This window comes from Tachyglossus aculeatus, chromosome 9 (assembly GCF_015852505.1).
Source record: "Tachyglossus aculeatus isolate mTacAcu1 chromosome 9, mTacAcu1.pri, whole genome shotgun sequence".
Classification (NCBI taxonomy): Eukaryota; Metazoa; Chordata; class Mammalia; order Monotremata; family Tachyglossidae; genus Tachyglossus; species Tachyglossus aculeatus.
Genome location: NC_052074.1, coordinates 8,832,920 through 8,859,180, shown reverse-complemented (window position 1 = coordinate 8,859,180; position 26,261 = coordinate 8,832,920). Strand labels below are relative to the sequence as shown.

General features: G+C 42.3%; 1 protein-coding gene across 2 annotated transcripts in view; it reads right to left on the bottom strand.

The window, feature by feature from the left end:
- The window catches only part of REL (REL proto-oncogene, NF-kB subunit), a 46,425-nt gene extending 21,496 nt beyond the window's left edge, over nt 1–24,929 (bottom strand). Inside the window, exons 1-4 of one of the 2 annotated variants that reach the window (XM_038751475.1) lie at nt 24,836–24,929; nt 14,099–14,137; nt 13,858–14,000; nt 5,958–6,112 (exon numbers count right to left, since the gene is read on the bottom strand). In XM_038751475.1, the coding sequence (XP_038607403.1) occupies nt 5,958–6,112; nt 13,858–14,000; nt 14,099–14,137; nt 24,836–24,845 (347 nt within the window). In that variant the 5' untranslated portion in view covers nt 24,846–24,929. Of the gene's footprint in view, nt 1–5,957; nt 6,113–13,857; nt 14,001–14,098; nt 14,138–21,690; nt 21,740–24,835 lie in introns of those variants that run through there. The other variant, XM_038751477.1, reaches the window with a different exon arrangement.
- Between the last annotated feature and the right edge of the window lie 1,332 nt (nt 24,930–26,261).

Here is a 26,261-nt window from a genome sequence, read left to right as displayed (position 1 = left end):
TCAGAAGTGTGAAATTAGCAGGAATGGGGTGTTCAATTTCAAATAAAAAGCATTTCTTAAAAATCTTAAACCCTTAAACACTAAGAGATAAAGGTTTCACTTAAAATGTTTTATAATTGCTTTTCCTCAACCTGTTCATATCACGTATATTGAACTAGAAAAAAACAAATGGAAATTAAACCCAAAAGCAAAATCAGTAATTGTAAAACACCAATATACAACACAATATACAATATGTATCTGTGTACATACATTTATATATATATGTCTACAAATAGATGTATACATATATATTGTGACATCTTAAAAAAATTAGGTTCCTTGAGGGAATGATGAATGTTTCGGTAGCTCAAATAGCAAAAATAATTCATTGAAGTGGGAATCGGTGAGAAATACAAAGCTTTTAATGTTTAAAAGTTAAACTTTTACAAAGTTTCACAGTCATATTTATGGAAAAGTTCTGAACATCTAGAATTGCTAATTTGAATAATTACCACAGGTCACTGCCAGGGGACTCCCCAGTATTACCACCAGCCTTACTTGTTCCCACATGGAAAAACCATGACATCATTATGGCTGGGGAGTGAAAGTGGGGGAGGGGATGTGAATAAGGAAGCAAAACTTAGTTCTAGAAAAGTTATTCTCTGTTCAAATTCCACATCACACTAGTTCTTGTGGGGCTCTCCACTAATCCTGGTAACCCTTTCCCCAGGAAACCTTAACGATAAATTAAATGCCTTCACACCTACTAGACTTTGCTATTTGGCATCTATTATAATAATGAGTCCAATGTGTCCATAATTTGAAGGGTGTGCACATATAAGTCTGCTTGGGGATTTGTAAATGCACCGATATCACCATTTATTCTAGCTTATACCAATTTAGCCCCACACATGAATTTACGTGACTCTAAAAGGGTTAGAATTAAGCTCTCCTCCTCCCCTGGCTTCCATCCTTTAAATAAATATGGTATTTTCCCTCTCTCAACCCTCTGTTCCGCTGAGCAACCCTGAGGACTGGTTATTCAAAATTAGGTGAATAGGTGTCCTGACTTCAGCAGGAGGGTTCTGAAATTTGAGGATCTTTCCAACTGACTCTTTTGGGAAACTGGTCAACCGCCTTTCAGCCTAAGGGAGGGGCAGTAAGGAAGAAGATGGCTAGCACACATCACCCTCCCTAAGTAGGGAGTAGGAAAAGGCCCGGGGTGGGAGAGGGAGGAGAGAGGGGATGGGGAGGAGTGACCTTGACAACTGGCCCGCTCAAGGCCAGAAGCTGAACTGGTGCCCCTGGGCATCAGTGGTAATCCCGTTTCAACTGATCAATCGTGTGATGGGTACTGAAGACAATAGAAGATGGTGAGTATCTTTCTTATTTTCTCTTCTTTCTCCCCTTGCCCGGCCCCACCCACTTTTCAATTCCACTCTAGTCAACTAAAATGACCAACATTCTGACCATTTTACTCCAGTATATTTGATTACCTGACACGACCCATTCTCTGATGACACTAAATAAGAATTCTTCCAATCAATAACCCCCAGGCCAGGTCTCAATTCATCTATGCGAAGGGCACATTTTTCTTAGTCAAACTCTCATTTTGAAACAAACTCATTTCTTGATCAGACACACACCAAGACAAAGCATGGGGCTATTTGCAACTGCTTGGGGAGAGCCCAGTTATGCATCTTTTCAATTCTGAAAGTACTGCACGTCGTGTCCCATTAAGCTACCTCAACTCTCATCCCTAGATCATTGACTTCTAGTAGTCCCGTACCCTTAGCCTTACCAATCACTGTTACCAACTACTGGTATTTTCAAAACCCAAGCCCAGCAAGCTTTTATTAAAAATCTAGATTAACAATGAACAATGATAAAAAAAATGTATTTACCAGCCTTGATAAGCAATGGCTTCAGTAACTGAATTTCACTCTTCAATTGCCTACTAGACTAAGCTTGTTATGGGCAGGGAATGTGTCTACTTATTTTTATATTGTACCCGCCCAAGCGCTTAGTACAGTGTTCTGTACACAGTAAGTGCTCAATAAATACAATAGAACCAACAGTTTCAATCATCAATGGTATTGAGTGCTTATGGTGTGCACAGCACTGCACTAAGAGCTTGGAGAAGTACAGTATAACAGAATTGGTAGATGCAATCCCTGCCCACAAGGAGTTGACAGTCTACAGAGGGAGTTAGAAGGCAGATATTTAAGTGGATTTGGGATAGGGGAACAGTAAAGTCATAAGAATATTTACATAAATTTCATTTATAAACATTTAGTTCTAGACTGCAAAGTCTTTGTGGATAGGGAATGATTTCTACCAACTCTGTTGTACTGTGCTCTCGCAGGCGCTTAGAACGGTGATCTGTATACAATAAGTGCTCAATAATACTACTGATTGATAAAGCAATAACTTAACCACTCTTATAGAGTACTGACTTCTTAAAATCAGAAAAGTGGTCCAGAAAGATGCCATGTAAGCAGTCCTAATGAAATCAACAGTCAGTAGGGCCATAGGAAGATATTACTTTGCCTGATAATTATGATGAAAAAATCATACTATAATTATCACTTTCAGGAACACTAAAACAAGATTAGGATTAAACTAATCTGCAATGACTAGCAGTAGACCACACCATAATTTCCCAATATTCTATTTACCCTGCTCATCTATGCTATTTTGAAGAGGAGAAAAACAGCATTACAGATACATAGAACTAGTAGTTATGAAAATGGCAGAACAAATCAGGCTAAAGTGGGAATAAACCTAGAATAAAATCAATAAATCAATCATATTTATTAGGTGCTTACTGTGTGCAGAGCACTGTACAAGGCACTTGGGAGAGTAAGCGCTTAGTACAGTGCTCTGCACAGTAAGCGCTCAATAAATACGATTGAATGAATGAGAGTACAATATAACAGAATTGATAGACATGTTCCCTGCCCACAATGAGTCAATACATTGGGATTAAGTATTTTTGCTCAAAATTGATGCTAAGAAAGCATCTATTAAAAAAAAACCCTCCTGTACTTCATACTTGTGGGGAATCATGCACAAATCAAGAACACAGAAATTAGAAGATCTGGGTTCTAGGCCCAGCTCAGCCACTGCTCTGTTGTGTGACCTTGGGCAAGTCACTTACTCTCTCTGAGCCTCAGCTTCCTTATCTGTAAAATAGGGATAAGAGAGATGTGAGCCTTATTTGGGACATGGACTTTGTCCAATCTAGAACACTGTATCTATCCCAGTGCTTAGTATGTACTAAACATTTAATAAATGCCAAAATTATTATTTTACAGGAACCATTTGATGCAAACTGGGGCTCATTCATGGAAATTGGGAACCAGATGCAAGTTTTCGGACCAGCAAATGCACTTTTGATGAACAAACGTTGACATTTCTGTGATAAGGACATCAGAAGAGGGAAGAGAAAGCAGCCCCATAACCACGGGATTCAGGAAACACGTCTGTATATTTTAGAGACCAAGATGATGATACTGACCACTAGTAATAATCGTGGCTCAGTGGAAAAGAGCACGGGCTTTGGAGTCAGAGGTTATGGGTTCAAATCCCGACTCTGCCAACTGTCACCTGTGTGACTTTGGGCAAGTCACTTCACTTCTCTGTGCCTCAGTTACCTCATCTGTAAAATGGGGATTAAAACTGTGAGCCCCCTGTGGGACAACCTGATCACCTTGTAACCTCCCCAGTGCTTAGAACAGTGCTTTGCACATAGTAAGTGCTTAACAAATACCATTAATATTATTATTATTACTATGTACAGAACACTTTTTAAAAGTGGTGTCAAAAGTGCTTGGGAGATTTAATAGACATGATCCCTACCCTCAAGGAGTTTACAATTTAATGGGGGAGACAGATGGGAGGAAGTAATAGAACAGGAATAGGAATCTGTACATAAGTGCTTATAAGGAGTTGTGAGTACTGGGGTGCTTAGGTGATGAAGTGGGGACATGGGCGATCAAAAACAGGGAGATTAGAAATTCATCAGGAAAGGCTTCCTAAAGGTGTGATTTCAGAAAGGCTTTAAAGATGAAGAGATGTGGTCTCTCAGATATGAAGCAGGAGGGATTTCCAGGTGAAAAAAAGGAGATGTGGAGATTAAGAGGTTGATGGTGGGAAAGGTTAGCTGCGTTTCCAATGGTTTTCACTGATGTTCAGCCCATATTGAAAGGATCACACTATTTATACATAGGTTTGCTTTTTCACCCCACCATGACAACCTCGGATTGTGATGACTTGTAAGTGTTTTACCTGAGAATTCCTTATCTCCTTTAAGTAGAACCATTATAACCAGGCTTGGTGATGGCTGGAATTAATTCTGCCAGGAAAACTGGCCCAAGGGAGTGGGGTGACTTCCCAGCGCTTAGAACAGTGCTTTGCACATAGTAAGTGCTTAACAAATGCCATTATTATTATTATTATTATTATTATTATTATTCTAGAGTAAATCAGACCAGGATTGGAAAAGGGAATCCTGGTCCAGGAAATGAAGGTTACTTCCAGATTTCTAAAGGGGAGTGATGGATTGTCTCTGGGGGCCTATGATTGAGTTAGGGTCATGAAGAAACTAATGGGGATAGGGATGATCTCTGTGAGTATGGGACCAGTGAGCTTAAAGATCATGGAGGAGCTAAATGAGGGTTATGACATTTCTGGCAACCGAGAAAAAGCAGGGTTAAGATCCAGCAGGGGCCAAAGAGGGTAGTTTTATAATCTGGATATTGTTGTTTGTTGTTGTTGGTCCCTCTAGTCTGCAAGCTCCTTGTGGGCAGGGAACATGTCTACCAACTTTGTTATATTGTACTCTCCCAAGTGCTGGTACAGTGCTCTGCACACAGGACGTGCTCAATAAATACGACTGATTGATTTGATTTGGCGGAAGACTTGCTTGTCATTATAAGGGTTAGGATATTGTGGTTACTATTGCTACTGCTACATGTGGGGAATCCCCGGTCCCATGTATGTCTCTCATCTCTCTCAATAGTTATTATGATACATGTTAAGCGCTTACTATGTGCCAAGCACTTTACAAAGCTCTGGGGTAGATTCTAAGTAGACGGGAATAGGATTTAATCCCCATTTTACTGATGAAGAAACTGAGGCACAGAGAAGTAAGGTGACTTATCCAAGATCACACAGCAGACAAGTGATGGACCCAAGATTAGAAGCCAGGGCCTCTGACTCGCAGGCCCGTGCTCTTTCCACTAAGCCACCCTGCTTCTCGATACAAGAGTGACACTGCCAGCTTCATCCGTCCATCCACCCATCTATCTATACTTCTCCCTTTCAGTATATAAAACAACCAGTCATGACGTAAAAACGGATGAAAGGAATTAATGAATGAAAGGGATAAAGCAAATGTAGCAGATTTTGTGTTAGTAAATTAATTTACAGTTTACAATGAAAAATCAATATAGGTCATGCAAAAAGTCAGGGAATTAATCTAACATATCTAATGTTCATGTTAAATGGTTTGTTAATGGAAATTTTAGAGAATACCTGAAGGATCTAATTTTGTACCTTAATCGATCAATGGTATTTATTGAACACTTATATGTACAGAGCACTCCACTAAGAAGTTGGGAGAGTAGAATACAACCTTCCTGTTCCCTACCCATAGTGAGTTTACAATCATATACAGTTCTTACTGACTTCACAAGAAATTTAGACTGCCAGGTAAAAGATGTTAAGACAGGACTATTCAATCCATAAATAAAATTTTCTAGGGATATTTTTCTTCCTGGAAAATTTTTTTCAAGCACTACAGAATCAAGATCTAATTATAAAGACACTGGATATAACCTTCAAGTCACAAAGAAGTCTTGCATCCCCTATTCTAATAGCACTATGTCCATCTTATTTCTAGATTTGCAGCTGTCATCTCTGCTGTTGCTGCTTCACTTCCTCGGACACGACCCATAAACTACATCTCTTACCATAAAGCTCTGCGATCCTGCCCAAACTCTGCTTCGTAGTAGCCATCTCTGCAGTCTTTTCCAACTAGGTCATGAGGATGAGGTTTGTATGGTTCATTCTTTGTTACTAAAGTGATTCTCACTTTTCCCTTCCCTCTTCCGTAGCAGTTCATAATCTGAAAAAAGGAGAAATACTTTCACAGATTGTACATTTCATTTCTAACATATACACTGCTGAAGGAACCATTCGTACTGAAACAGGAGTGAAGACCTAAGTTGCGTGGCTGGATGATATTTTCCATGTAGCATAAGTTGGGAAGTTAAGAAGCCAAGTTTTCTTCTTTGACATGAGCAAGTCACTGGACCCTCTCCATATGAATTACCTTTAAGGGCCCACTTGCCCTAGAGGCTAAAATTTTCACCAGGATCCCCAAACCTCTCTCTCCTCTATTGTCCTTGTGCCCAACTGAGGTCACAGAATTCAGGAATCACAGGCTGAGAAACCTCCTTCCCCACAGCTATTGGCATTTTCCGAACCCCGGTAAAGTGCAATGCTACAGCTGGGATTTCCTGTCCCTCGAATGTCCAAATGGGCCTGAAACAATCTGTCTGCATGGTTATATCGTACTCTTCCAAGTGCTTAGTACAACTCTCTGCACACAGTAAGCATTCAATAAATACGACTGACTGACTTCATGCCTAGAGATCCTGGAGCCAGAAAAATACGAATTGGGATGAAAAGGGAGAAGGAAGATGATGAGCAGTTACAGCTGACAGGAAGGCCGCCGGGAACCTGTGGGACCCCTTTGTCTTCTGAGTCTTAGACTTCCCTCACATCAAGCTTGGCCATTGGAGCATCACCAAATTCATTACCAAGCTTAACCCTTCATCCTCCCCTCCATGAAATTCTGCACATTACCAAATCCAAGGGGAAAAGAAGAAAGCAAAAACCATACATTCATACATACAGTTTGCCTTTCTCCCTCACCCTTAAATCAACCAATCAATGGTATTTACTGAGTGATTATTGTGTGCAGAGCATTGTACTAAGTGCTTGGAAGGACACAGCACAATAGAGAAGGCAGATACGATCCCTGCCCACAAGGAGTTTACAATCTAGTGGATTGTACCTATATACAAATAGAAAAAAAACTTTCTCTCTCTCTCCCCCCCACCCCCCAATCCCATGCAGGGGAAGTTCTCCCAAACCAACCAAGACCAAAATCTGCTGACTTTTCAGAGCCCTCTTTGCGCCACACCTCAGTCAGCTAAAGTGGCTTGATTGTGGAGGACTCTGTTCTTTTAGAACACTTATACATCTGTGATGTTTGGTGGCACAATACTGGCTAATTAAAGTGCACACTAAAATGGCCAAAAAACAGAATAAGGTTTTAAGTATAGCTTGGCGAAGCCATCCCTGAAGATGCTCTGATTAATTGGAGAATCAGTGGTTCTCAATTTATCAAATCATATTTAATGAGCACTTATGCACAACACTGTACTAAGCACTAGGGAGAGCACTATATGAATGAATATAATAGAGTTGGTAGACATAAGCTTACAGTCTAGAAGGGGAGACAGACATTAATATAAATAAATAAATAACAAGTATATACATAAGTGGTGTGGGGCAAATCACCAGTATTTCAGCCCGTTCCAAACTGTGCAGGGCAGTCACCTCTGCCTGAATTCCCCCGAGCCTCAGGTGATTGGCCCCAGAATATGCTTCACTCTGCCAAGGTGCAAGGAAAATGAAGAATACACAGCACTTACGTGGTTGTGCCAAATCAACAAAAGGTCTAGAAGGCTTTGAAACACGTGGTTGTCCCTATGAACCTACAGACACTTTCCCAACCTAGCATCTTGGGAGAGGGGAATGAGCTCTGTGGAGGATTTAGGAAAGCTTGCTTTTCTCAAGTTATAGATGAATAGCATTCATCAATCTGTGCTTCTTCCATGTGTCCCTGAGTCTTAAAAAAATCATGTGTCTTCAACCCACTCCATGCATTGGAAATTTTTGATTCAATGAAAATTGTGCAATTTTGACTAAGTATAAGGGTACTAATGAGAATAAAGGGTGACCTGAATAGAAAATTTCTCTGAAAATATGAATACATGCTTAATGACTCCAGCATTGTTTTCACATTACAAAGCACAGAAACAAGATTAAACTTTATCTTGACTTGCAGAAGTATTTACATTAGCCAAATATATTTATTTATGCCTACTGAATAAAAAATACACTCTAGTAATTGTTGTAGGAGTAACAGAATAGCTTACAAGGTAATGGAGGAGGCAGAGCAAACACAAACAGACACATAAAGACTAAATATTCAGGGAGTTGAAAAGAAAGAAGATTGACTGAGTTTTCTGGAGTGATTGTCCAGCCAAGTAGTTGGATGTAAAGGCTGTGCCTGGCACTGGGGCCAAATGTGATTACTCCGGAAAAAGTACATGGAGGAAGTGAGCATTGAGCCAAGACCTCAAGGAAAGAAACCACAGTTCAGTAGATGGTAAATAAAGACGTCTTCCAAGCAGAAGAAATGGCGTTGTGATGGTTAGGAGGTAAGAAGGTGAAATAATGAGTAAAGGCAGCAGTAGATTTACCTGGTTGGGGCAATCAATCAATGGTATTTATTGAGTACCTACTGTGGGCAGAGCACTCGAACTTAGCTCTTGGGAGAACAAAAACAGTAGGTACAGTTGATCCCTGACCACAAGGACCTTACGGATTAGAGGCTGAAGAAGAGACAGATCATGAATCTGAAGAAAGTAGGGTATGGCAGCAGTAAAATAATAGGGAGGCCAGGAATGAAAGGGTTGAAGGTCCAGGAATTTGATTCAAGAAGCAGTTAGTTGTTCCTTTGGAGTTTGGAGAAGAAGACGAATATAATCAACATAACGCTTGAGGAAAATAATTTTTACCACTGTGTGCAGGAGAGCTTGGAGGGAAATGACTAGAGGCCAAAAAGCTCAAAAGCATTCTGTAAGAGGCATGCCATAATCCAAGCATACAGCCTAACCTCTCTAGACCCAACCTCACACCCACCCTTCTCGTTCTCTTGCCTCCAGTACGTCTCCACTTGGCTGTACCACATGCACCTCAAACTCAACATTTATAAAATTGAACGTCCCACTTTTCCTTCTAAACCCACTTCTTCTTCTCCTCCTCTTCCTCATTCTTCTCCTCCTCCTCCTCCCCACTCTGGCAATAACACCACCTTCCCTTTCCCAGAAAGCCACAACCCTGGTGAGATCTTTGACTCCTCCCCTTCTTTCAGCTTTCACAATCACCCAACTGCTAAATCCTGCCAATTCTTCCCCTATGTTTTCCCAGATCTGTATCTTCTTTTCCACTTAATCAGCTACCAACCTTGTGTAAGCCCTTGTCATATCACGGTTACACTGCCTCCAGCCTTTTCCTCCTGTAGTCTGCACTATACATTGCTGCCTGGATCACTTTTTTGATCTTTCCCTCCACGAGAAGTAAAAATTCCTTACAATTGGCTTCATCAGCTTTGCCCACCTTAAAATTGACTGTCTTCATCTGACTCTCCAGCTCACACTCTTTGCTCCTAAGCTCATTTTCTAAATGTGTTGTGTTGAATTCTCTGCTCTCATTCATTCATTCAATCATATTTATTGAGCGCTTACTATGTGCAGAGCACTGTACTAAGTGCTTTGACCCCTGTTTATGTTGTTCTCTGGCCTGTAACTTTCTTCTCCCACAAACCTGCCAAATCTCAGCTTTCCCAATTTCAAAACCTTCCTAAGAATCCAAACTGTCCCAGAAGTCTTCCCTGAGTAATTTAAAACACCAGTCACCCTTAGAATTAGGTATGCTTACCCACTTTTATGTATGAATACAATATCCATCCTGAGAACTTGACTTATATGTACTATTCAATTATTTATTGGGCTATTTCATCCGGACATATTCTTACTAGTGACACCTGTTATACCCTTGTTCTTCCTCCCGCTCTTGATGTTTGTAATAATTTTTGTCTGTCTCTCCCCACTAGACAGTAAATCCTTGAGGGTAGGGAATGGGTATTTGGCTTATACTACACTCTCCCTTGAACTTAGTACAGTGCTCTACACTTGGAATGCACTCAAATACTACTGATGACAATGATGACTACCTGAACTACAGTAGGGACACTGGGAAAGGAAAGAAAGGGGAGGATTTGACAAATATCACTCAAACAGAGTGCACTGAAACCATCTGATAAAAGGGGTTATGCAAATACATTTACAGAAAAACAACAATAATTCAACCAAAAGCAAGGAACAGACAGGGGAAGGGGGCAGAGCATGAGATGGAGAGGTTCCCTTTGAACTGTGATAAGCCCAAACTGTAAAAACATTTTATGGGGTACAAGATTTTAGGGGCATAAGCTCAACTGAATAAGCAGCTTTTCATTCTACTCCTGACCCTGATGTTAAAACTTCACATTTTCTCACCCTCCTACAATTCCACAATGGCTGCAAGGGAGGAACTGCCTCTTCCTACCACCCCATTCCTCCTGTAGGACACTCTTCAGCAGTAAATTCCCTGAGCACGCTGTGCCTCTGGGATAGGAAAAACAAATGAAAAAAGAGCGATCCAAAGAACAGAACCTTTGGATTTTCTCTAAGGGGAACACCAGTTTTTCTCCCTATGCTTCCTCCTTTCGCCACAGCTGCCCTGACAGTGAGCAACCAAACCTACATGGCCTACAGGATGCATCCAACAACTCAGCATAACCCATAAAATAGCTTTACTTCTCGAGATCTTAGCAGTGGCTCAAAGAAAGAAGAGAGGAATCAGCTGGAATGTGAACCAGCAATCCATTATGGGTTTTAGTACAGGAAAAATTAGGGAGGAAGAAGGGAGAAAAGTCAGGGATGCTAGAGGACATATCTAAACACTCGGATCAATGTCAAGGAGGGCAATCATTAAATGATTCCTCCAAGCATTCTGGTGCAATAATTAAAACAGAATTACTGAGCTGGATGGACTGTTGGTATGACCCAGTAATGACATTTCTTATGATTCCTAAGTTAATTCTCAAATCAACCAGTAGCATTTCTTAAGCGCCTAATGAGTGAGAGGCAATGTACTCGGGAAAGTACAAGAGTAGCAAGGCATACATTCCCTGCCCTCAGGTAGTTTGCAGTCTCCTGGGGGGAGACAGATAAAAATTATTTAAATAGTGAAACCTGGAGGAAGAACAAGTATAAAACTGGAAGCAGGACACACACATCAGGATGAAACAGTTGAACAAATGAATATAATCAATAGTGTATAAATACATGACAAAATAAATAGATATACCTGTACTGAGGATAGGATTATATTATACAAGAGCTGGGAGTGAGTGCTGGTCTGAGTCGGTGACGGGGGAAGGAGGTGGGATTTTAAAAGAGCTTTGGAAGAGCTGTGGTCTAGCAGATTCAGGGGTGAAAGGCATTCCAGGCTGGGGCACAGCATGGCAGAAGAGTCAAGAGTGAGATACAGTTATAAGATGAGTTTGGGAGGAGCAAAGAGAACAAGCTGTGGGCAAGTGGGTGAAGAGAGTCAATATACAAACTGGAGAGAACTGGCAGAGAGCCTTGAAGCCAAACTGGGGATTCAGTACAAGGCAAAGTTTAAAAAAGAACTGGGTTCTGTGGATTTACTTAACAATGCCAATGTGGGGGACTCTTTCTCCAATGTCCCATTCTCTCCCTTGGATCTTTCCCCCAAACTCCTTACTGCTTCTGCAAACCATCTGCCAAGCATTTCTCCTGTTCCTTCTTCTCCCTTCCCCTTTCCGCCTCCCTTCTCTCATTCCTGAGATTTTCTTCTGTGCTCTTTACTTAAAGTACAGTAAGACCTCATTATACTCTGAATTATGACTTCTGAATGTGCAGAATCCCACCTGAGGTTTTAGAATATTGTTGAATTTTTTTTGAAGTTTAAGGTTACGTTGCAATGTATGGAATTTTAAATTTCTGAAGAAAGCCTAATTTATTAAAATTGGACAAAATAACACCTATCACTGCCCAAAATTACTATTTGGCTCACAGTTTACTTTGATTGAAAAATCTGTTGTTGTTTTTTTGTCCCCCAGTACAGTGAATGTGTACCACTTATATAACTTCAAAGAAACAGTCATAAGAGTCCTGTTGAAAATGAATACTTTTAAGTTATTTTTATGGTATCTGTTAAGCTCTAAGTTCTTACTGCTTACTAAGGCCTGGGGTAGACAGAAGATAATCAGGTGGGGCACAGTCCATGTCCCACATGGGACTCATAGTCTTAATCCCCATGTTAGAGATGAGGCAACTGAGGCAAAGAGAAGTTAAATGGCTTCCTCAAGGTCACATTATCAATCGTATTTATTGAGCGCTTACTATGTGCAGAGCACTGCTGTCACACAGCAGACAAGAGGTGGAGCTAGGATAATAACAGTTATATATGTATATATGTTTGTACGTATTTATTACTCTATTTATTTATTTTATTTGTACATATCTATTTTATTTCTTTTATTTTGCTAGCATGTTTTGTTTTGTTCTCTGTCTCCCCCTTCTAGACTGTGAGCCCACTGCTGGGTAGGGACCATCTCTATATGTTGCCAACTTGTACTTCCCAAGCACTTAGTACAGTGCTCTGCACACAGTAAGCACTCAATAAATACGATTGATTGATTGATTGATTAACCCAGATCCTTCTGACTCTCAAGCCTGTGCTCTATTCATTAGGCCATGCAGCTTCCTTCACATATCAATCAAAGATCAAAAATCAACCACATATGATTTGTGAGGCAGACATGCTTGACGAAGCCAGAAGACTGACAAAATATCAGTACCTACAGCATTTATTGAACACTTATTTTGTACAGATCACCCTATGAATTAAAAAGAAGCAAAAGAAGCTTACATTCTAAAGACGGTAGACAATACATCTAATTTGATGAACGTGCTGTAAGATGGGAGAAAAGAGCTAATAGACCAACTAATGGAGCAACAAAAAATAGATTAATACATAAGTAATGAAGTGGCTGATGGGATGACCAGACACTTGTATGGGGGGGGGGGGGGGGGGGAGCAAGAGAGGGAATCAATCAGGGTAAGTCTCTAGAAAGAGGTGGCTTTTTGGAGGTTTTTGAAGGTGAGGAAGGGAGGGATGCCAGATATGGTTTGCTGATGCTAAGCTTGGTGGAAAGGGCATTCCTGGAAGAGGGGAAAGCAGGAGAAGTGGGTAGATGGAAGAGAGACAAGAGACCTGGGAGAGTGAAGAGTGGGGAGGGTGAGTGATATGGATGGAATGGGGTTCGGGGGGGAGAGCACGAGAGAGTCAAGGATTGACTGATTGATTGAGAGACCATATCAATTAGGAAGTTTTGCTTAGTGGGAGAAAATAGTGGGGTGGGGCAGAAGAAGAGAGCAGCAGATACAAAAGAAGAACACCAACTGATGGACAGTCTTGAAGTAGTTGATCAATATGCAAAAAGCAACGAGAAGCTATTGGAAATGTGGGAGGGAACGGATGTATTCTGAGTGTTCTTTAGAAAGATGAGGCTTACAGCTTTTTGTAAGCTAAACCAAAGAGAAGAGGTTGGAGGCAGAGAGACCAGTAAAAGGCTGTTTCAGTCGGCTAACCAACTGGCTGGTAATCAAAGGAATTTATTGGAGCACTTACGATGTGCAGAGCACTGTACTAAGCACTCAGGAGAGCACAACGCAACAGAATTAGCAGACACATTCCCTGCCCATAATGAGCTTACCGTCTAGAGGGGGAGACAGACATCAATATGAATGAATAAAAACTTTATAATATATAAATTAATGAGACCTGTATCATGGTTGGGGTTTTACAGACGGACAAAAATCAATGCAATACAGAGAAAGACCCAGCAGAGCTTAGAGACAGCCCAAATCTAGAAAGAATTACCTGTATGGAAGGGTATGTTCGATTATTGTCAGTGCTGTGTTCCCCTGGAATGCTTCCTGCTGACCGCCCTTCACATTTATACCGGAAGCGCATGCCCCTTTGCCTGGGTTGTTCAATTATCTCCACATATGGTCCCCGTCCACCTATAAAAATAAAACGTTAAGAGCAGTGACACTATTAGATTTTATACCGCAATTGCTTTTCAAGTAAATAAGTTAAAATCTAGGTCTGCTTCTCTTACCTGGAGGCTGCTGAGCTGAAATCATATTGGTATGAGATCCTGCGGTGGGGAAAAGATATTTTCTTTCATTAGTAAAGCAGAATTTTTTTTAAAACAAAACTAAGATGCTTCACGAGAGCTATTCAGATATAAACTCTCATTCGTTGGATTAGATCATTTTGACCATAGATCTTACAGAGAAGATGCCAGGAAAAAGTTTCAACCGAATCACTTCTGAGCTATCCATTTTTCACATAAATTCAGGCAGCAGGGATTCCCCCAAGACTTCCCCAAGAGGCTTTCAGGGGCCAGAGTTTTGGGAGTGTTCGCGATATTGACTCTATAAGTGAGTAAATGCTTTATGGCACTGGAATAATTAACAAGAATGAGAGAAGAAAATTAAATTCACTTCTTCGGACCTATGGAATAGTTAAATACAGCAATTGAAATCTCTGTACAACAGATCCTTATAATATCAAAATTACTCTGCACAATCCCAGAGAGGCTACAGAGAACTGAAAAAACAAATGAACATCCCACATTTGTGTGAGTGTAGTATTAACGACTAGCTAAAGTTCAAGTCTCTTTGGAGGGAAAACAGATATAACATTGTTAGAAACTTCTATAACTTTAACCTACAAAAAACTCTGTTATAAAGAAAACTTGTTTCAAAAGTACACAAAAATCGAAATTATATTTCTCAGTCTAAATAAAGCAAATGGAGATATATTTAAAGGAAATAGAACACCCAAAAGGGAAACTTCTTGGTGTGTCTTCGCCAAAATTTCCACATTTCTTCTTAGGAAAATTCCATATTTCCATCCCTAAGACATCACCAAATAGTACGCAAACCCTTATTAAAGTCAGCTTGTGCAAGGAAAACAAAAAATGAAACAACTACATCAAAGGTGTCTGGAACAGACTAGTCAAGAACAGTCAGAGAAGATATGGAACCAGGTAATCATAGAACTCAAGAAGCACAGATCAGAAGGCTAGCAGAGATGTAAAATCAGTGTTTAATTTGCTGTGGGGTTTACCAGGGCTATATATATATTCAGGCTCCTCTGAGTTGGTGGGTCGATAGCTCTGACACCACTGCGTTTGCTGTGATTTCATATTGTACACCTGGAGTGTTGTATTGCAGCTCATACGAACATTGCCTAAAATTGTTATTGAGCTACAAATGCTATATTAAATCAACATAAACAATGTTTGCTCTCCTATCAGGTAAATCAAATTATCTGCCCAAGTCCCCAAAACCAATCACTGGTCAGAACTATTATCCATTGGAGATTTCTCTGGACTTACTGCTTCTACGCCTGGAGTGTTGTATTGCAGCTCAAATGAACATTGCCTAAAATTGTTACTGAGCTACAAATGCTATATTAAATCAACATAAACAACGTTTGCTCTCCTACCAGGTAAATCAAATTATCTGCCCAAGTCCCCATAACCAATCACTGGTCAGAACTATTATCCATTGGAGATTTCTCTGGACTTATTGCTTCTTCGAGAAGCAGCGTGGCTCATTGGAAAGAGCACGGGCTTTGGAGTCAGAGGTCATGGGTTCAAACCCCGGGTCTGCCAACTGCCAGCTGTGTGACTTTGGGCACATCACTTAACTTCTCTGTGCCTCAGTTACCTCATCTGTAAAATGGGGATTAAGATTGTGAGCCCCCCGTGGGACATCCTGATCACCTTGTAACCTCCCCAGCACTTAGAACAGTGCCTTGCACATAGTAGGCGCTTAATAAATGCCATCATCATTATTATTATTATTACGCCAAACGAAAATATTCTAAAATCCCTTACCTACACAATTTAAACAGTATAAACATTCCCAAAGCTGCTGCAGTCACCAAGGAGTATCTCTGCGGAGGGAGCCACTTTGTGTTCATATTCAGATCTTGAATTCAGCAAGACCCGACTGAAGAACCCCAGCTCTAAAAATATGCAATAGTAACATTCACTGCATCAATAGTAGTTATTGAGTGCCTACTGCGTGCCCAGCACTCTTCTACTAATCACTTGGGTGGGTAGGATAGAGGTACCAGACATAATTCCTGCCCTTGAGGAGTTTACAATCCTTTGGGAGAGATGGACACAAAGCAAACTACAGATAGGAGGAAGAAAAGAATGGAAAGATGGATATATGGAAGTATTTAATAGTAGAGCATGCAAGTCAATACGTCCAAGGAGAGTGCTATGGGTGGGAGTGAGCGCAGAGGTGTGCAGGTAGTGTAATAGTTCTCAAGTGTAAATTGGATATGACCTGGAGGGAAGTAAAATGGATCAGTGAAAGCCTTAAGGAGGGGGAGGGATTTCAAAAGGTTAGCTCTTGAGCAGCGTTTGGATTCCTAGGTTTGGCAATTTATCACACTGACGTCAACTAAAGGATACTTTTACTATTTTAAAAAGTAGGTTGAGTGGGAGGAGAGGTCTACCAGGCTCATCTCTCCTGCCCTGTTGCCATGAGAGAGTGGGTCCGGCTTCCAGGGACCTCCCCTGCTGGAGCTACCGCCTCGGAGGATGGACAAGGAAATGGAAGCAAGAGGATGGCAGGGGAGATGTGACCTGAAACCATGGGACCGAACTTTGGTGGGAATACACTGGAGTACTACGTACAATAAAGCTTCATAACACAGTAATTGCATTTTCATTTTTTGAAAAAAAAAAAAAACCAACACAAAAAAACCCAAAGCATACGCAGTATATGAGTCACTAAGTCAATGGAAAACTGAGGTCTTAGATCACTCTTTTCTTTAAAAAAAACTTGTCAAATTATAAACATTCTTAATTTAGATAGTTATATGGATCTGTGACTCAGTTCGTTTATGCATTACTATAGGTGTGTCGGTGCGTATATTTATGGAAATGTTTCCCTATGCATCTGTAGGTACATTTCCAGTGGAAGGGAAGAGTGAAGGGTGTGGGAGTGGGTGGTGGGTGTCTTCTTAAATGTGTGGTACCTTCCTGCTTGTGTGACTTTCTAAAGTAGTTTTTAGTGAGAGGAAACAGAAAATTCTGTACCCACCTCTCCTGCATGTATTGTTCTCTGCTGGTTTGCACAGCAGAAACAATACATAATTAACTTGAGTTTTTGGTTGACTAAAGAATAGAACAAAACAAACTCTACTTTGTTCCACAAGATAAAGATGAGGTGGGTTAAAATTGGGATGAGGGGTATCAAATATTGGACTGAAATTGAACTAAATAGGGGTTCTATACATTTCACATTATGCTACTCACACATATCATAAGTATTTCATAATATAGTAAATAGTCCACTCTCTAGCTTGCTTAAAGTATTCAACACTTTAATAAACTACCTGTGCAGCCACTTACAAATATTATTTACTGATCATTAAAGCACAAATAAAGTAACTGAATGACTAATTTATAATTCCTTTATGTTGACATATTTTTTGTTTCTATTATATACATGTTAATTATAATAGCTTGGCTTTATATAGTGTTATCGCCTAAACAGCTCCAAGTGCTTTCCCAGAGAATAACAATTCTCAGATCAAAGCAACTTCTGATGAGCATCTTAACTCACAGATACTTGATTATTGTTTAAAATTAGCAGGGTACATACTTCGGGTAATTTATATTTTTTAGTCCAATTTTTCCAGTCCCTGGAATTTCCAACTAACATGGCTTTCATATTCAAATTACTGTGGATAGTAACTGTGGTTAAAATCCAATATTTGTTTTAGTGAAATGAACAAAACAGCCTAAGAACAAGCTTGCTTCAATTAAACACTGAGTGCTTAAGATGAATTATTTAAAAAGCACAGTTTTCCCCATTTACCAATAAAAGCTGACTCCTAATATACTGTTAATGTTAAAAGAATTTTTGTGGTTGAACAAAAGGTCAACTAAAATTCAGTCCATTACTTATTAAAGGTTTCTGTGGGAATGACATCTAATGACATCAATAACAGAATGAGATTAAAATTGAAGAAAAAAAGTGAAAAGGTAATCTAGATGAGTTAGTTAAATATAACAACATTTCAGTATGTCTTTAGCCCATTAAAGGAATGTCTTAGAAGGGACCGAGTCATCTCAGCTACATGGATGGACGGACCATATTCTGTTTGTTGGAAACCAGGTTGTCAGGACCTCATTTCAAGTCTTCCCACCTCCCACAACCCTAATGGTGACTGTGAGAGCAGGGGGTGAGGGGGGTGGGGGGAAGTAGGGGATTGTGAGTAAAAATATGAGGTTAAAGACTTTCCAGAATTCTGTTAGGATATCAGTGCTAAGAGCTTTATATTCCATATATTAATAAAAATGATGGCATTTGTTAAGCGCTTACTACGTGTGAAGCACTGTTCTAAGCGCGGGGGAGATACAAGGTGATCAGGTTGTCCCACATGGGGCTCACAGTCTTCATCCCCATTTGACAGATGAAGGAACTGAGGCACAGAGAAGTGAAGTGCCTTGCCCAAAGTCACACAACTGACAAGTGGCGGAGTCAGGATTAGAACCCATGACCTCTGACTCCCAAGCCTGGGCTCTTTCCACTGAGCCATATTCTCCCCGTTTCATGATGCCCTTATGGGCACTATTTCCCATTAAGTCAAGTGAACCATCTGCAAATAAAACCGCATATGTTTCAGCTCTCCTATCTCTGTAGGCTAGCCATTCACTACAGGAACCACTCTTAAAAGTAATCAAACTTTCTTCATTGGACTCCACTGACAACACTGTTGATTTAAAAAAAAATACTGTTTTCAAATCTGTCCTACTTATGTCCTGGTCTCCCTCTCTCCAGAGTGAATCATTTTACCAGAATAATAATTATCATTTCTTGGCATCAAGTATTTTCCCTCTGATAACTACAGTGCTTATGTGATTTTCTCATTAAAAATATTCAACACTGAAAACATCCATCCTTAGAATGGTGGTAAGGGAACTCTAATGGAAATGGGAGGGAAAGAATCGCTACGACATCCCTAATGTTTATTAAAAAAAAACAACTTTCCTAGCTATAGACTAATCTGAAAGAATACTCTACTCCAAATTCTTGTCCTCTGAATTTTGTACAGAACCCATTAAACACACTGTCATACGCATGTCATCTCAACACTAAAGCAAAAAAACCCCACCAAAATGTGGCTTACGAAGAAATATTCAGTATAGGCAATCCCAAAATATGAACAATAATACAGATACAAAAATTTGATAAGATGAAATAAAACCAATGCTTTAACCAGAAGAATATCTACAGCAGTAATGACTTGTTACTAGCAGCAGTTGCATTACTGTACTGCACCCACACAACAAACAACATGTACTAATGATGTTGTCAAAAATGACTATTAACAGCTAGGTACGGTTCAACAAAAATGAATTGTTCAGAACATAAATTAGGGTTGGCACAAATAAAGACACCACTGGCTTAAAGGCAGCACAGGTAATGTCCTAAAATGGCTAAATATAATGAGCAGGCAGAACAGTAGCAGTAAAATGTTTGACAGGTGACATTCTATAAAATTAAGCCTTTTCCAAGAACTCCTAGTGCAATCAGGTCCAAGAAGGTATCACTTCTAGGTAAAAATTGCCTGGGTTTTGTTCCAGCCCAGAATCCAAGCTCTACAGTGAGGAAACCACAGAAATGCAGTGAAGTAACATGGAAGGTGAGGCTATAAGCCCCCTGAGCCTGGAGAAGTAGGATGCTAAAGAGAAGTCAGATACACAGTGGAGCTTTAACCTCACATGTTCTCCATTCCTTTCTCCCTGTACGCACAGGAGAAATCCAAAACACATGTACCCTATTCCCTCAAGACATATGGATATAATTTAGTGAATGCTGACTTGAATCTCCACTCCTCTTGGAAAGGGATGGATCTATCATCTCCCCCCCACCCCTCGCCCCCACCTCCCTCTAGTACATATTTCACCAAATCCACTCAGTTAACACTGTCTCTTTTTCATGACATGCTTCAAAGTAAAGCATTAATCATTTTTCTAAGAAAGCAAAAAACCTATACGACTGCCTATTCAGACAAGTATAGAAGACAGTGACATACATAAGAACATAAATGGAAGGTTAACTGATTTTTGTAGAAGTGCTAGACTGGCATCCGAGTTCCTTAATCAAATATGCTTTACTGATTTATGCACCTTAAGATGATCCACGTTTTACCTTTTTAAAATAGGAAACCCTTAACTTCCTTGAAATACTTTAGAAAACTAGTCCTAGTAGTTAAACAGTTACAGGAATAATTTCCTCACATACTTCCTGTTAATCATCATGCAACATTTAAGGATTATAATTAGAAGAAAATATAAGAATAGAGGGAAGTGACAACTTCCCTAATAAAAACTAATCGTTTTCAGTTACTAATTTTCAGAAAATAATGGGTCAAGGAATGGGCAACAGACATTTCTGGACCCAAATTAATTTTGATCTCTATTCTGAATTTAAACAAAAAATGAAATCAAGGCCTCAGAGATGCTTTTATATCCAATAGAAAGGACCTAGTTTGCTAACATTTTGTTGAACAAAAACACACACTGGTTTACCATAGAAAGTTTAGACAGCCTTGGGAACATTTTTCCACATATTCTATGAAATCCCAAATCAACAATTAGAAAATGGAGTATCAAGGAGCCCATTGAGATGGATCCCAGAAGGGAGCATCTTAAATATTTACTCTGGCAATAAATTACCAAACAAACCCTGGAATTACTTAATTGCATACAAATCTGGAATTACTTGTATATTTCCCTGGTCCTTTCTCCTTCCATCCCTTTGTTGACAGGTACATGTTAAAGTTATAAAAGATAAAAAAGTGCTGAATTATCAAATATGAAAACCAATTTATTACTCTGTACTAATGTCAATATGAGATATTGTATACCTGACTCAAAATTGTTATTTGATTTATCACTCTGTGTAAAATCTTAAATACCATCAAACTCAAATAAACCAAATATAGCAACACTTATCATTGTCAAAAACATGCTGAAAATGAAACCAACTGCAAAATAGTAAAATCACATACACTACCAACGTAGATCTTCCTCCACTGATTATCGTTTCAAACAGTTCTCAAGTCCCCATAACCTCATAAAAGCCTGACTCACTGGGTCAAATTTATTTTCCATGTCACAATTTAAACTTTTTCCCCCCCTCTTAGAATAGCTTTATTCCTCAATGGTTCATTTAAGATAATTAAACCATTACAGAAACACAGTTTAATGTAAAATTTTTCAATGATCTAGTCTGAAAGCCCCTTCAGAGGAAAACAAAAGTTTTCCTCTTTCTTAAATAATTCCAATATTCAAAAATCCAAGCATTAGAATATTAATTCATTAAATATTTGCCCCACAGTAAGGATATCTAATTTTTCATTTTTAATCAGTTACATTTGGGTGTTGTGATTCTTTCATTTCATTACATTTGGAACGTCCCTACAAAAGACTGCAGACCCACTAAAGAAACATTTGTGTTGTTCTGTTTATTTTAAAAACCCAATTTAAACGAAGACTGAATAAAAGTGTTGCATTTTGTTCTGCCCCTAAAAATCTATGGAGGACAATTTTCAAATGGTCAAACTTAAATTCCTTTTCAGAATAATAAAACTTAGATTGATCAATACCTGAAGTTATTTTCTGTGGTCAGCAGACTGGAGGCTAAAGATCTGACAAACAACCAATTTTGCTTTGCTCGGATTACTAATTTAGATATTTTGACACTTGGGATTACTGTGAGGGCAAAGGGAAAGTTTAAGTAGGCTTGTACTGTTTCTCGGATTCACGAAAACCGCATTTAAAAAGACCCGAGAGCCAAATGTCATGAAAAGAACACCGACTTCCTTTTCAGGCTGCAATGTTGCAGTGACATTGTCCGATTCGACATCGAGAGATGGAATCCTTTCTCCTCCCTACTTCCTCTTCTCTGCCAAAACGTTGATTCCCCTGCAGCCAAAACACTGATCCACGGCAAAAACCCATTTAGGGTCATTTAGAAGTGCTATTCATTCTGTTTTCCCAATTGGAATCGGGAAATTTGGGGGTGGTGGGGGGCACCGACAAAGTTTAAAGCTTCCTTCAAATCAGAGTGTAAATTTGACAGCCTGTGGAGGGGAAGCCATGAGTCACGGTGGACCAGCAGGGCTGGCCCAGGGCCATCCCTGAACAATAATAATAATAATAATTGCTAATAACTATGGTATTTGTCAAGCCCTTACTATGTGCCAGGCACTGTACCTGAAGCTTCCTATGGAACAGGTTTTGTCCAAAATTGCCAAGTAAAGGGGCAGGGTCTCCAAGCATGATCTCAGCCCTTCCACTGGCACCCCAAAATCCCTTTAACGGGAAGGGCGGTGCTCGTTGCGGGCAGGGGATGCGACTATTTATTGTTACGTTTGTACCTTCCCAAGAGCTCAGCACAGTGCTTGGCACACCATACGACTGACTGACTGAATGAATTTACCCCGATGAATTCCTCTCTCCATTTCACATCTAATAGCCCAAACCCTGGGCCTGCACGGAAGGCAATTCGGATTCACCCAACAACCTTCCTCTTCCTCCCGCTCCACGCATTCATCATCAATCGTATTTATTGAGCGCTTACTATGTGCAGAGCACTGTACTAAGCGCTTAACTGCAATCGTATTTAATAAGCGTTTACTGGTGCAGAGCGCTATGCTAAGCGCTTGCATGGCTTAATGGAAAGAGCCCGGGCTTGGGAGTCAGAGGTCGTGGATTCTAATTCCGGCTCTGCCACTTGTCAGCTGTGTGACTTTGGGCAAATCACGTAATTTATCTGTGGGCAAATCACTTAATTTCTCTGTGCCTCAGTTCCCTCATCTGTAAAATGGGGATGAAGACAGTGAGCCCCACGTGGGACAACCTGATTACCTTGTATCTACCCCAGCGCTTAGAACAGTGCTTGGCACACAGTAAGCGCTTAACCAATACCATTATTATTATTATCATCATTATTATTAGAACAGTGTTTGGCACACAGTAAGTGCTTAACAAATACCAACATTTATTATTATTATTATAGAAAGCACAATAGAGCAGTAAAGAGTGACAATCCCTGTTCGCAGTAAGCTCAGCGCGGGGGGGCAAGGGGGGGGGAGCGTGGGTAACAATACAAATAAACAGGCATCAGTATAAATCGATACAATTATTGAAATCGCCTTCTCAGGAAAGGGGGCCGGGGAGTCTTGTGGAGATAAAAATAATAATAATGACACCTGTCTGCTTGCTTTGTTGTCTGTCTCTCCCTTCTAGACTGTGAGCCCGTTGCTGGGTAGGGACCGTCTCTCTGTTGCCGACTTGTACTTCCCAAGCGCTTAGTACAGTGCACTGCACATAGAAAGCGCTCAATAAATGCGATTGAGTCCATGAATCATGGCATTTGTTAAGCGCTTACTATGTGCCAAACACTGTTCTAAGTGCTGGGGAGTATACAAGTTGAGCAGGTTGTCCCATGCGGGGCTCACAGTCTTCAACCCCATTTTCCAGATGAGGGAACTGAGGCCCAGAGAAGTGACTTGCCCAAAGATGGTTTGGGGGGGGGGGGGGGGGCGGTAACTGAGGCCCAGAGAAGTGACTTGACTAAAGATGGTTTTGGCGGGGGGGCAACTGAGGCTCAGAGACATTACTTGCCCAAAGATGGTTTTGGGTGGGGGGCATCTGAGGCCCAGGGAAGTGATTTGCCCAAAGAGTTTTGGGGGGACCCAACTGAGGCCCAGAGAAGTGACTTGCCCGAAGATGGTTTGGGGGGGGGGGGGCAACTGAGGCTCAGAGACGTGACTTATCCAAAGATGGTTGGGGGGGGGGGGCAATTGAGGCCCAGATAAGTGACTTGCCCAGAGATGGTTTTGGGGGGGGGGGGGGCCTAACTGAGGCCTGGAGAAGTGACTTGCCCGAAGATGGTTTGGGGGGGACCCAACTGAGGCCCAGAGAAGTAATTTGCCCGAAAATGGTTTTGGGGGGACCCAACTGAGGCCCAGAGAAGTGACTTGCCCAAAGATGGTTGGGGGGGGGGGGACACTGAGGTCCAGAGAAGTGACTCGACCAAAGATGGTTTTGGATTTGCCCGAAGATGGTTTGGCGGGGGGGGGGGGGGGGGGGGCATCTGAGGCCCAGAGAAGTGACTTGCCCGAAGATGGTTTGGGGGGGGACCCAACTGAGGCCCAGAGAAGTGATTTGCCCGAAGATGGTTTGGGGGGGGACCCAACTGAGGCCCAGAGAAGTGACTTACCCAAAGATGGTTGGGGGGGGGGGGCAACTGAGGCCCAGAGAAGTGACTTACCCAAAGATGGTTTGGAGGGGACCCAACTGAGGCCCAGAGCAGTGACTTGCCCAAAGATGGCTGGGGGGGGGGGGGGGGGGCAACTGAGGCCCAGAGAAGTGACTTACCCAAAGATGGTTTTGGGGGGACCCAACTGAGGCCCAGAGAAGTGACTTGCCGAAAGATGGTTGGGGGGGGGGGGGGGACGACGGGGGACTGAGTCCCGTAGAAGTGACTTTCCCGAAGCTGTTTTTGGGGGTCCCCCGGGGCCCTGTTCCCGGCGGTGACGGGGTGCGGGCCCCCGGGGCGCTGCCAGGAGTCCGGGCTGGGCTGCGGGGGGCGGGAAAGGTCACGGCTCGCGGGGGAAACTTCCCTGCGCGACTCGAGTGTTTCCCCGGGGAAACTCTCGTCTCCCAGCCGGGTCCTCGGCGCCGTCCCCCCCGAGGGGCGCCCCAACGGCCGGCGCCCGCTCTGCTCCCGCTGAGGCGACTCACCGGTGGCCATGGTCCCGCTGGGCGGCGGCTCGGCTCGGCGGCTCGGCTCGGTCGGAGGCAGTCGGACCGTCCGCTCTGCAGCCCCGCTCCCCCCTCTCCTTCCCCGCTTCCTCCTCCTCCTCCCTCTTTTCTCCTTCGCCCGCCCGGCGGCCGCTCGGCGCAGGACGGGCGGAGGGGGCGGGGCCGGCCAGGGGGACGGCTCCGACGGGGGTAACCCCCGACGGCCGGGGGGGGAATTCCTGCCGTGACGTCACCCCCGCGCACGCGCGTTCCGAGCCCCGCCCCTCGCGCCCGCCCCCGCCGACGCCCCCTCGGCGGCCTTTTCGCTCGCCGTGGCGGCGGCGGCGGGGCCGGTTGTCCGCGCCCCCTCCCGCCCCATCGGGGGGGGGGGACGCCGCCCCGGAGAAATCCCCCTCCTCCGGTTCCGCTGGGTGATAAAGTTCAGGAGTGGGTGGGAGGGTAAGGGACGAGGACGCAGGCGAGCGCCCGCGCGGGCCCTGAGGGAACACCCGCCCCCGGGGGATTGTGGGGGCGGAGGACAGCCATCCTCTGAGGCGATGAGAAGGCCGGAGGCGGCCCCTTCTAGCCTGCGAGCGCACTGTTGGGTAGGGACCCTCCCTAGATGCTGCCAACCTGAACTTCCCAAGCGCTTAGTACAGTGCTCCGCACACAGCAAGCGCTCAATAAATAGGAATGAATGAATGCCCGTCTCTAGGTGTTGCCAACCTGTACTTCCCAAGCGCTTAGTACAGTGCTCCGCACACAGCAAGCGCTCAATAAATAGGAATGAATGAATGCCCGTCTCTAGGTGTTGCCAACCTGTACTTCCCAAGCGCTTAGTACAGTGCTCCGCACACAGCAAGCGCTCAATAAATAGGAATGAATGAATGCCCGTCTCTAGGTGTTGCCAACCTGTACTTCCCAAGCGCTTAGTACAGTGCTCTGCACACAGCAAGCGCTCAATAAATAGGAATGAATGAATGCCCGTCTCTAGATGTTGCCAACTTGTACTTCCCAAGCGCTTAGTACAGTGCTCTGCACACAGTAAGCGCTCGGAGAAGCAGCGTGGCTCAGTGGAAAGAGCCCGGGCTTTGGAGTCAGTGGTCATGGGTTCCAATCCCGGCTCCGCCAGTTGTCAGCCGTGTGACCTTGGGCAAGTCACTTCCCTGCGCCTCAGTTACCTCATCTGTAAAATGGGGATTGTCTGTGAGCCCCCCGTGGGACAACCTGATCACCTTGTAGCCTCCCAGCGCTTAGAACAGTGCTTTGCACATAGTAAGCGCTTAATAAATGCCATCATTACTGTTATTATTATTATTATTATAAATACGACTGAATGACTGAATAAATACGATTGAATGAATGAATGAATGAACACCCGCCCCCGGGGGATTGTGGGGGCGGAGGACAGCCATCCTCTGAGGCG